Source organism: Gambusia affinis, linkage group LG01 (genome assembly GCF_019740435.1).
Source record: "Gambusia affinis linkage group LG01, SWU_Gaff_1.0, whole genome shotgun sequence".
NCBI lineage: Eukaryota > Metazoa > Chordata > Actinopteri > Cyprinodontiformes > Poeciliidae > Gambusia > Gambusia affinis.
The window spans coordinates 9201366-9214312 of NC_057868.1; the positions used below are offsets into that span (position 1 = coordinate 9201366).

A 12947-nucleotide genomic window follows, 5' to 3' on the forward strand; every position below is an offset into this window, starting at 1 on the left:
GGTTATAGTTAATCTAATTGTTTAGAAAAATATTCATTATTGCAACAGAGTAATTTACTTATAGCGAACCATATAGGGACAACTATCTGAAGTAAAGGTATTATCATTGCATCTGTGCTGTTTATAATATTATGTTATCACAATGATTCTTTCAGTTTTATACACACCAGTTTTCAAAAGAACAATCTTAACCTATTGAACCTTATATGGAACTTTTTTTTTATTTTCTTTGTGCAGGAGAAGCTTCAGCCCTACGGGACTATGCTGTCAACACCATGAATAAGTTTCTTGGGATGTTTGGTTATGATGACCATCAGGTAAGGGACGAGGTGACCAAGAAGATCAGCTTTGATGCTGTCAAAGCTACCTCAGACCCATCGTCCCTCAGCAATGTGGAGGACTCGCGCAGCCCTCGTTTCTCCAAGTACGAAGAGTACATCCGCAAGCTAAAAGCTGGTGAAACCCTCCCTTGGCCCGTGCACGCTTCCCCACCCAAACCAGATGACCTCAACTCCAAACTGACCCAAGAAAAGAGCGCTTCGATGCTTCAGAGCTCCGGTGGCCTGCCAGGGGTGGAGGGTCAGATCTACCACTCCAGCCTAGACCACAAACAGTCGGGAGCAACTCAGTTGGGCAACTCTCAGCCCCCCAATTCTTCCCACGTACAGAACATGGCCTCCAGAGCCTCAAAATACGACTTCTTCATTCAGAAGCTAAAGATGGGCGAGAGCTTGCAGCAGCAGAACGGCAATGCTTACAAGCGACCGTCCAAGTACGACCTGGAGAATGTCAAGTTTCTACACCTGTTCAAACCGGGCGAGGGCAACCCAGACATGGGTGGCGCTATCGCCTTTAAGACTGGTAAAGTTGGTCGTCCTTCCAAATATGACATCCGAACAATCCAGAAGCTAATACCAGGAAATCCAGAAACTTCTTTGATCCCTAATGTTCTGGCTACGGCACCAGGAAACCCCGGAGCTGCTGGGGTCCCCGCTGTTGGCACGACCGGGGCCAACATTGCTCCGGGGCTGACAATGGACCAGGCAGGACACATAAGCTTCAACGCAGCTGATTATATGAAGTCCAGTTTTTCCAAGACTGACTCTATAACCACAGGCACTGTGTCATCAGTGAAGTAAGTTTTGGGTTTTTTTGGGGGGGGTTTTTTGCTATTTTTTTATGATACAAAAAAATCTCCTATTTAACTTTAATTGAAAATTTTAAAAAATCTAAATTCGATACAGGTAATGAACTTTGTGATTACACTAAATGTCCAGATCTCTGATATTTTTCTTAAGATTTTATTCAGAATTAAAAAAATAATAATTTAAGTACTCAGTCTGGGAATCCAATTAATTTTGTTATAATACAAATAGAATTGCTGGAATAGCCTCTATAATAATAAAAATTTTAAGGTACATTAAGTAGTGCTAAAGTTTAAATTATTGCTAGACGGTATAGCAATGAAGTCGCCTAAATTACCTTAACATCGCTAAACTGAGAATGCAGTCTTTAGCTTACCGAGTAAACTGTTTTAGCATTACTATAACTTGACACTAGCAAATTTGTATTTTTGCTAATCTGAATTATTTTTATGTGGAGCTTAACGAACTCACATAGTCTCTAAGCTAGCTTAAAGTAGCATAGCACTATTTTAGATGAACACTGCTATAGTATGGCCAAGCCTTAGCAGTGCTAATCTGAGTCAATTGTCCTAAAATATTTGTAGCACTCGTGAATTTCTTCATTTCACATTTTAAATTTCATGAAAGCAGTCAGAACAATACAAGAGTAGCATGGGAAAGCCCTTATTTTTTCCTAGTTTAGAAAATTATACCAAAAGTAGTCTTTTGTGCTTTAATGTTATCATCCTAGATGTGCGTCACATTTACATTGCCGACACAGTCAATAATTTAAAACAGCTAAGATTCTGTGTAGGTCAAGTTTGGGTGTGGCTTGTTAAAATAGATATGTGGTTTATCAAGAAATTGAGGAACAAGAAAAATAAAACAAAAAAAACAGTTGAAGCAATGCTGACTGAAACACAGTGACACTATTTGCACCTGAACACCAGCCTGTTATGTGTCTGTCACAAAATGTAGAACCGACTAGTTTTTGGGGTATTTGGGTTAAATACACCAACATAAAGATAATTTAGGACTTCTTTTTTTTTTACAGTGGAGATAACATCCTCTATTACTTGCTGCATGAAACACAGTGACACTATTTGCACCTGAACACCAGCCTGTTATGTGTCTGTCACAAAATGTAGAACCGACTAGTTTTTGGGGTATTTGGGTTAAATACACCAACATAAAGATAATTTAGGACTTCTCTTTTTTTACAGTGGAGATAACATCCTCTATTACTTGCTGCATATAAAACAATATACTAATTACACAACAAATCCTTCATTTAAAGTTGACTAATAGATAGATAGATAATTGAACAATTCCAAACATAGATTTCTCTTTTCCTTGCACCAATGGTCTCTGAGTGCAGCCCCTTCAGAGCTAATGTGATGCTCACATACAATTTAACTGCTTCTGTGAGTCAGTTAGCCAAACGCAAAGGTAATTGCTACCTCCGTAGTGTGAAACAGCGCATAACGCCCAATATATCCACGACATTATGAGCTGCGAAGGCGCATGAAGTGTTTACTCGCCGTAGCACTCCATGGAGACTGATTTAGCACAGTCATCGCAAAGTGACTGACTTCTTTCGTTTGGCTAGGGTGTAACAACTCTCCCTTTAATTACTTCAGAGCCACGGCTAACCTCCCTGTGAGTCGCAGGGGCCGGCTCGACGCTGCCTGATGAGGGCACTTTAAAGGAAGCAAACGAGGGGTTTGGGGAGCTCACCTACAGCTGTGTGCATTAGCACTAGGAAGGAGCTTCCAGAGTCTGTTTGATTGGTTGTGACCTCGTCTCTACTCAGTCAGGACCTATCAAAGACATTGTTTAAGAGCCCTCAGGCACCTCTCCCTCAAGCTTTGGCCTTTGCCAGGTTGGGGGCTCTGCGAAGCGGCAGTGTTGGCTAACTGACCCAGTCTGCTGCTTGTAGTACACGGGGAGGAGGAAGGGGCGCTGGGTAAAATGTCTGGCAATGTATCCTCCCCTCTGGGCCAGATTAACCTCAGGTCATCCCCTGTGTGGAGCCGCTCACATGGAGCTAAATGCCACTTGCTGAGCGGGAGCAAACACGACCAAATCTCTATTAGGGGTTTTCATTCTGCTACCAGCTTTATGAAAGGAATCACAACACAGGTGACAAAAGGAAAACACCATTCCCCTGCGCGCCTCTGTAATGTGATGAATTCCTCTTTATTTCCTGCCCTGAAATGAATTTGTTTGAGCCAAAGCTAACGTTCCATATATCAGCTTCTAGAGGTGTCTTACATCTTTGTTTACGCTGATTCCAGACAGATTGCAGTAAATTTGACATCCACATTAGAGCTAAGGCCTCTGGAGATTATCAGAAAACACTGTTTTTTTAGATCTTTTTTTTATGTTTGCACACTGTCCGTACAACAAAAGATTAATGTCCTTTTGCTTCCGTATTTTTGACTTTGATTGGTTGGGAGCTAGTGCATTGCATCAAAGTACGCACCTTCTATCTTTGATTCATAGCATGGCTGAAAACGCTGTTATGCCACTGGAAAATACATATTGATAGTGCACAGTTTGGGAGTGGCTTTTAAGAAAACATTGTGTCAGTTTCTTCTTATTAACAACCGACATGCCTGCCTCTCTATTAATCCTGTCTGTTTGGTGTTTGCTCTTGCATTAGGAATGGTCTGCCGCCCGATAAACCCGCCAGTGATGACGTCAACCTCTACCAGAAATATATCGCCAGGTATGCAAATCCCTCCTGGTGCAAAAATCAATAGAAATTTGCTCAATACATAAAGAGATCTTTTTAAATCAACTGATACAGCAGTTTGGTCTTCCAAGTAATTACACTAGTAGGGAAATGATCCATAGGGAGCCTTATGTATGAGAAGAGTAGTTAAATGTTGAAATGGAAAAAAAAACCATACTGTCATGTGCAATTATATGCAAAACATAAATGTTATTTACAGTTTCCCATTTGGACTGATAAGAATAAAAATGTGAATTTAATGAAGGATTTCTATTTAGGTCAATTTTTTTTTTGTAATTCAACATGTTTGTCAATAACTATTTTTGATATTGTCTCTTCAACCAGGGCATTATAGAATCAGGGGCAGCTTGATCTTATTCAGGATGAGGACCACCTTGGATTGAAGTGTGAAAAAGTTAACGAAGAATAAATATAATATATATATATATATTATATTTATTATATTTATTTATTTATAGCTTTATTGGATTTCAGCTGCAAGCTTGATCATGCTATGAGCTGATCGTGATCCACTAAATAATAGACAGGAAAAATGGGTGGCTTTCTCTTTCTAAACTGTTTCAATTTGATTTGCAGATCAAGACGATTTTGTATAATTTCGGAATTGTCTGATCTTCATTCATGCATGAATGAAGATCAGACGTGGGGTTCCTCAGGGCTACATTCTTGAGCCACTTTTATTCAGTTTCTATTTGCTCCTACTATTTTAGATTATGGATTACTAATCCTTTTCCATACTTGCACAGAAGATCAAAGATTATCTGTTCAGTTCATTTTCATAATGTGCAGCCCATTTATTGATTTTTGGTGTGCAGCATTCCTTTTTTTAATGCAATGTTTTTATATTACCTTTAGTCTTTTTTTATTTTAAATGGGTTTCCTACCTCTGTTCCTTTATTTTCTTGTAAAAAAGCTTTGCGAGTGAAACATGCTTTGATTAGTGGTCAGAGATTTTAATTAGTTAGTTAGATAAGTGGACGTCAAATGTTCTGATTTCAATTTATTTTGTTGACATATTTAATTCTTTTACTGAAATCTTTTTCTCACTCTTTAGTCCTGAATTTGTGCTTATTGACCTTTATTCAATATGACATATTATGATCCCGGCTGAGACCAAAATTAAATATGATTGATCCCGCTGTCTGGTATAAATTGAAGGATTGTCAGTAGGGTAAAAGTTGAGTGTGAAACAAGCAAAACTGCCTTAGTACAAAATGCCAAAGGCAAGAAATGACCAACTCTAAAGTAATTTACAACAAAATACAGTAAACATCCAAGAAGGGAATGTATCTTATATCTCAGCGGACATAACATCCAGTTACATTCATCATCACTAAAAAGGTGATCATCTTTGTCTGTTTAGTCTATATGAAAAGGGAAAAAAGGCATTTGAAAAGCCAAAGTGGCTTTGGCATTAATGATTACTTCTCCAAGCCATAACATGAAGGGCACAAATCAAAGCCTTGGCACTGACAGAAACACGCATGTGCGCGTCCTCTTCTGCACACTCACTCGCACGCACACACATGAAACCCCTTCCTTGGACTGATTACATTTTGCAAGAAGATTTAATTAAGGAATTTTTAATGAGGCTTCTGCTGGCACTGCCAAGAACTGTTTTGATATTTGCGCTGCATAATGCATAAAATTTGTCTAAACATCTCGGCAGTTGATGCACGGGGAGGTTGCAGATAAGCCCAGATACAGTTTCAATTTCCGTGTTGGGCTTGAGAAAAAAAGAGAGAGAGAGAGAGAGAGAGAGAAAGGAAAAGAAGAGGAGGGAGGGGAAAAATGGAAAAGGAGGGCTCATAAAAAGGGCAAATGTAGCAGCAAGATGGGAGGTAGAGGCAGGGGAGGAGGATCTTTTTAAAGCCCTGGATAATGAGCGCAGAATGTGACAAAAAATTGGCTTTGTAAATATGTTTTCATCCAATCCCTGCAAAAAAACTTGGGGGAAAATATGGGGGCTTCCTCATATTTTCAACTTGCACTCAAGTTCGGCTCGCAAAAACGCTCCTTGATGGTGTTTAGGTGCAGTTCCTGCTCTTTAAATGCTTTCATGCAGCCACCGTTGCCTCACCACTTTGATCTGTGTAACTCTATTGTAACTGGAGATGCTCTGCAATCTCTGTATCGTGGCAATATTAATATTTAATCTGCTGCTGAATAGCAGAGGCCCATTAGGCCCCCTGACGCGGCAAGTGGGAATTGTCCAGAGGCAAAGTGATACAGCTGGGCAATGAGCAGACGGGTGGACTGTAGTCTCAGAGGGGAAAGGTGGGGGGCTGTGTGTGTTAATCATCACGGATGTTCATGTATATATGTGTGTGAGACTGGCTTTATAGACGGGACATATGTTGACTCTTTTCTGCGCTCTGGTCGACTCTTGTTAAAAGAGCCATCAGGCCTTCTGCTGGGGTTTTTCGAAAGTGGGCTGGGCCAATGTACAGGCAGACTTTAAGACCCCAGGACACCTGGGGCCCCCAAGAGAGACAGACATTCTTACAGAAAAGGTTGATAAGTGCTACTGTTACACACAGTGAATATCGATATATCAGAATTATTTCAAGGATTCTGTCAATTTTGATTGAGCTTTATAAAAATATATTTTCAGTAAATAAAAATATGACATGACACCAATATAAATTTGCTTTTCTTTTCCATACTTTTTTCCTTCCTCTTAATTTTCCATTATTATGTTTGGGGATGGCTTTCAATGAAAAGCCAGCTTCTCTAGTAAGGCTCCCTCCATCTCAAGGGTCACTATAAGCTAAACTACTACAATCTTCTGTAGGCCATAATAATATAAAACTTCAGTTCAAAAATATTTTGATACTAATTTAATTAGGAGCTGAGATTTGGCGTTTTATTAACTCCTGTTACCTTAAAAAAATATAGGTATAGATACTTGTATGATAATTAGGAATAAATATGGTGCCTCAAAAATAAAATTCTGCTTCAGGATGCCTAAAATCTTTGGTTTGGCTGTGTTTAAAAAGACACAAACATCCACACTGTCAACTTAAAAGCAGTGCTGAATATGCTGTTCAATTAACTTAATGAACTCAGCAAAGTGATCTGTAAATGCAGCTCTGGGATAATCCTAACAAGGAAAAAAAAAACAGAAAGAGAGATGGAAAAAATATTACTCAGCCCCCTTTTCCCCCTCTCTCCTCGGCACTACAGCAGATGGAGTCCTTGGCAGCAGCAGAGCAAATGTTTATTTGTGTGTTTTCTCTGGTAATTGGAGGATTTTAACAGTCGTCATTGTCAGGCTTATAATCACCACCATAAAAGTGTCTGCTCGACAGTAAAAAGCTGCTTGTTTTAGACTAAAATTCCAGTTTTTGGCGCTTTTGACAGGAGGGAAAACACACAGAACCCGACCTCTTACCTTACAGGGCCAAATTGTTGTTTACCTGAGAGAACGAGGAATTGATTTGACAAGGACTTTTCACAGCAATATGAAGAATAAAAGTCCCTAATGTGTCAGCGACTGCAAAGAGAGAGAAAGAAAAGGTTTTAGAGTAATAAGTGTCTCTTACGGCGCCATTGGAAATAAATGAAGATAATTTGGTTGAAATTGGTGTGACAGACGGGTAATTTGTGGCAGAGTGTGGAAAGCAGCACCCAGTCTGAAGGTGTGAGATTCGTTACTTTGAAGGTGACATCTGAAGACGAGCGAGCTTCCTCTGAGAACTCAATCACCTGTGTTGTTTTTTTTTTCTTCTTCTACAATTTCTGGTAATTTTAATGATTTATCAGCAAATCGTTCTTCATTTGCTGTTGATCATTTTTGAATCACATCTCACCACGTTGCCACATTATATTCCTCTTTCCCCTCAAAGTTGGCAAACATAACATGTAATTGCTTTTATTTAAACACCTACTCCTCCCGCTGTAAATGTAGTGCTGCGGCTTATTGGTTATAACTTGGTTCTGTAACATTAATTTATTAGTATTTTGATCATGTTATTCTGACTACACAAAACATAATCACCCACAAGCAGTTTAGTAGTTCACATTTTACTGTTTTGCTGTTCCGCTCTTTAAGTTATGCTCTTTAAGTTACACAAACAACAAGCAAAGGATGTGGGACCTACCCACGCAAGTTGCATTTGCAATTTACAAAAGTTCGTTAGTCAACAACTCCCAGCATTTTTACGCCTTGTCCTATCTTTATCCCTATGCGCTCGCCATCATTTCTTAATACATCCTAATCCATTAAATATTTTGTTACACAAAATCGTAACTATGACAAGAACGTCTGTGGTGAAGTAACACAGTTGCATCAAATATAAGTAGGAGTCGTTGAGCATGCCCTTTAAGCTTGCTGCTGTTGCATCTGATCTGCTTGAGGTCGAGGGTTAGGTTAGAGGCGGGGACACCGTCGTCTGTAGTTGCTAAAATGAATCACAGTGATATTGGATTTTAAGTTTTGTAGCAAATATCTATTTATTCTAAATCTTTTGAGGCCCCCGTAATCTCCCAGGGCCCCAATCCACTGTTCCTCAAAGGACCAGATAGAGGCTGCACTTTTAGTTAGACTGAAGGGTGACCTTAGTACTTTCTATGAATTTCTGTGTAACGGAGTGTATTGCAATGCAACACTTTCCCTCCCCTGCACACTGATGGTCAGCTGGATAGAAGGATGCTACAAAAAAATTCAGTTGTTTGAAAAAATGTCCAGACATGAAAGACATTTGTAGTGTGAGACCTGATGCAACACCACTTAGAAAATGCTTCTTTAACAATACAGCTGGCAAGCTACATGAGTTTATTTTTAAAAAGCTGTTTGTACGATTTTTGTTTTAGATCTTCATGTGTAAAAAACGTGGTGCTGTATATGGTAATTTTTGTTTTGTAAGCGTAAGAATCTTGTTCTGATGCTGTGGCACAGCAGCTTCAGGTTCACCTGGTCCAGGCAGCAACATGGGCAACCTCGGCCAATTATAACGAGACAGAGATGACAGCGCTCCATTATTAATGTGGTTTAACATGTCCTGTGTTTTCAGGTTCTCTGGAAGCCAGCACTGTGGACACGTGCACTGTGCCTACCAGTACAGAGAGCATTACCACTGCATGGACCCTGAGTGTAACTACCAGGTGAGCGTGAGTACTTTATCACTTTTTATGAGCATGACCCAAATGCAAATTTGAAAAGGCCACCCTTATTGGTTTAAAACCTGCCCAGGAGCAATAAATGGCATGGTTTATTTTAAGACAGCAGGGCTGATTTAAAGCTAAAGGTCTGAAGGACCCAAAAATGGGATGTGGTGCTCCGAGGATAGACAAATAAGACAGGATGTGCCTTTTTTTTTCCTCCTCGGTGGGTCACACCCAGCCAAAGTTTACACAGATGAAAGGTTTGTTGGTCTAAGGCCTGCTGAACAAGCTGCGGCTGTCCAGGTTTCAGTCATTCTCAGGCAGAGCTGTTCTAATAAGGCTAAAATATCATTTTCTATCTGCTTACTTACTGTTGTTTTAATACACTGCCTCTGCCTTTAATCCAATCTCACATTTCTAATCTTTTCCTAGTTCAACAGCATGTCATGTACATGCACAGGATGGGAAAAAAACATAAAGCAGATCATAAAACAGACCTTGTTTATGCTGCAGCATATGGCCAATGAGAGAGAGGGAGCCGAGTATTGAGTTCTCCTTTTTGTTCCCCTAATTTTGTTTCTAAATGAAGCCATCTTTAGTTGTAATCTTCTGTCTGCTCCCGATCTAAGGAGATTACCCTCGGATAAATATTGTTTATGTTGCGATGAGCATCACAGGGCTAAGCTTTCATTTTCTGCATGAATTTCTCCCCCCACCCCCTTCAGCAGCCTGACGGGACACATTCTTGGAGAACACAAAGGAAAATCATCTCATGTCGTTATTTAGAGAGTTAGTTCAGGTTATCACGGCAATTTCCACGGTCAGCTCCACATTTCTCTGTTATTTTTGTGCTGTGTGGAAACATAGATATGCTCTGGAAGCCAGCTCTCTGGATGTCAATACACAGGAAAAAAAAAAAAAGAAAAAAAAGGGGACAGCCACGGCATGATGAGCAGCCCCCCTTTTTTTTTTTCAGAGCGATAACTCATGAAATGTTACATGACACACACTCCTGGAATATTATCCCACTGCCAGCCTGCGGGCGATTGGCTGAGTCCTAACATTCTCCTTTCATGGGCTTGTACATGAGCGAGAGTGTGCATCTTGCCACACTGGTGGGAATCCTAAAATAAATGTAGCAAGTGGCTCCCAACCTTCATCACCACTCCACTGAAAATGAGATCTTTTTCCCAGTCAGCTCTCTCTATGGCCTATTTTGGACAGCTTGACGGATCGAATGTACGCTGACCGCGGCTCAACTCGTCTTCTGGTCATCAGCCATCATCGCACGGCAGGAAAAATAAAAAAGCGCAGGCACACTACCCGAAATCAGGATTTTTAAGGGTGGGGGGGGAGGGGATTAAAGAAGTGATGGAGCGTTCATCAGTTAGATTAAAACTCCTAATGAAGTGTGCACTGCGACGGAGTCAGACATCTCAGAAACATACAGTGGGAAACAGTCCAAGTGTGATAAACGAACAGCTGTGTGAGATCTTAGGTTTTTAAGAGGAACACATGACACAAAGCAATTACCCTACTTTGTGCAGCAATTAGTTTCTTTTTAGTATAGTTCTGTTCTGTTGTTTTTTTTTTCCCCACTCAACTGCAGATAGATATGGATTAAAGACAGAATTGTCTCATTGATTTAAGCTTCTCCTGTTACAGTTTCTTTAGCATCAGCTTAAACCCAATTACAGCAGATTTGGTTCCTGCAAGTCTCTGTGGAGTGATTCTTTTTTTCCCCTTCTGTTTCCCCCCTTCCTGACTCCTGGATGTGGGAAACATTTTTATTTATATATTTGTAATTTTAGAGGGCAGGTCCCTAAGCATATTCATTCATCATTACAGCTGAAACCTGCACCAACCAAAAGAGAAAAAAAAAGAAAAAGAAAAAGGCAAGCGTGGTGCTTTAATTAAAAACGGAATCATATCTCAGTGAATTAAAAGGGAAAATGTTTTTTTTTTTCTTTTTGGTTCACTTGTTTGTTTGTTTCTGTTGTCTGCTGTTTCTCCCCTGTGAACGTCTGAAACACCGTCTGCATGGAACATAATTTTCTCCAGTGCAAAAAAAAAATAACAAAAAAAAAAACACAACACAAGAACTGTGATCTTGCATGTCAATTGATTCATCTTAATGTGTAAATAAAAATGCATTTTGTTAGACAACAGAAAGAAAAAAAAAAAGAAAAACAGAGAGAGAAAGGCTGGTTGGAGAGAATATTTGGCGCTTTCCAAGAGCCTTCAAGGCTCATTTTGCAGAGTAAATCAATAAGCACAGAGACTGTCATCTTTAAAGAAATCCTGATCCTCTTCCCTAACAGCGTGCACATCCCGCCTCGGCTGCCAACTGGCTTCTGCATGCTGCAGCTGCTGCCTTCACAGAGCTAAAGTGACTTGTTGCTGATTCTGTGACCGGTTTAAATAAATGCCAACCTGTTGCTGTTTATCCCTCCTCCTCCTCATCCTCCTCCCCTCCCTTTTCCCTTACCCTTTTGCAGAGGTTTACCAGTAAGCAGGATGTAATCAGGCACTACAACATGCACAAGAAGCGGGATAACTCCCTGCAGCATGGCTTCATGCGCTTCAGCCCCCTGGACGACTGCAGCGTCTACTACCATGGCTGCCACCTCAACGGAAAAAGCACCCATTACCACTGCATGCAGGTACACTGCAGCTCCCCCTCGCCCACCTACACACGGCCACAAACATGTAGGGTGGGCATGACTTAAAGCGCACAATATACACAGACGTGCAATTTAAAAAGAAAGCCCTGCAACCTTGGTTCAACATGCTTCACCATGAATAACACACAAATAACTCGCTGCTGCAAGGAAATCCAAAATGTGCGATTAATGTCAGGTTAATCTGCAACAAGTGTAGGATTGAAATGTTTTACATTTCTTAAACCTAATTTTCAGCTTTAAAAAGTCTCAAATGTGTTTTTATAGTAGGTCATTTACAGTGCACATTTGCAAACTGGGAAAAATCTTTGTAGGTTTTCCCAAATGATCTTTTTTTAATTTTTTTCTTTCTTTTTTTACGCATTTTACTTCCTGATTACAGCAGAGAGTCTTTTGAATTCTCTACCAGCTATGTACATCAAGAATAAATAAATCTGTTTAGATCTACATGATTGCACTGCAGGCCCTCCGGCTCTATGTTTGGGGTCGCAGACTTCTGCCCCCCATCTTACGCCCCTTGCAGCTTCTAGCAGGTTTCCTTCAAGGATGATACTCTGTTTAGCTGCACCACCACAAATAGAGTTTTGCAATCAGAGCAACAAGTTACATTTGACCCAAGCACATTAAGAGATTTATGGAGGACATTTGTAATAAATTTCCTGTTGACGGTTCATCCGACCTGAGCTGTGCACCTTTGTAGCTCCTCTAGAGTTACCATGTGACTCTTTGCAGCTTGATTAAAATATCAAGGTGCAAGACAGTGAATCATGGTGGATTATTATACTGAGATAATATTTATATTTTCTGATTTCTGAAGACAAATGGTTGGACTGGGTTGTTTTAAGGGTGTTGGTGGCTTTGTAGTTTTCAGATTTTTATTTGAAAAAATAAATCATTTTCCTTCCACTGCACAATTATGCACTACTTTGTGACGGTCTGTCACATTAAAAGTCAATAAAATAGATGAAAGTTTGTGGCTGCAGCGTGAGAAAGTGTGATAAAGGTCAAAGGGTATCATTACGTTTCAAGGCGCCGTGGTTAGACTTTCATTGCTTCTTCCATCAACTTTTTCTCAACCATTCACCCTTCAGCGTGTGTGTGTGGTTTTTTTTATAGGGAATTAAGATCTAAGCGCTTTAATTGAGCATCTTCCACCAGCTTTTTGACAAAGAGTAGTGTAAATTTGGTTTGGAAACAGTCAACATCCTGTATGGAGGTGACTGTATACTGCAGGTGTATTGCTGTGTAATCGCCAGTTTAGACAGTTATATTTAACTT

The 12947-nt window shown here is 40.1% G+C and overlaps 1 protein-coding gene across 10 annotated transcripts in view; it reads left to right on the top strand.

Moving 5' to 3' along the window:
• Positions 1 to 12947, top strand: part of casz1 (castor zinc finger 1) — a 217920-nt gene that overhangs the window by 182971 nt on the left and 22002 nt on the right. For 5 of the 10 annotated variants that reach the window (XM_044123105.1, XM_044123114.1, XM_044123079.1 and 2 more), the window contains 4 exons: positions 238 to 1135; positions 3790 to 3855; positions 8898 to 8988; positions 11487 to 11651. In XM_044123105.1, coding sequence (XP_043979040.1) covers positions 238 to 1135; positions 3790 to 3855; positions 8898 to 8988; positions 11487 to 11651 — 1220 coding nt within the window. Of the gene's footprint in view, positions 1 to 237; positions 1136 to 3789; positions 3856 to 8897; positions 8995 to 11486; positions 11652 to 12947 lie in introns of all 10 variants that reach the window. The other 5 variants (XM_044123095.1, XM_044123087.1, XM_044123070.1 and 2 more) reach the window with 2 other exon arrangements.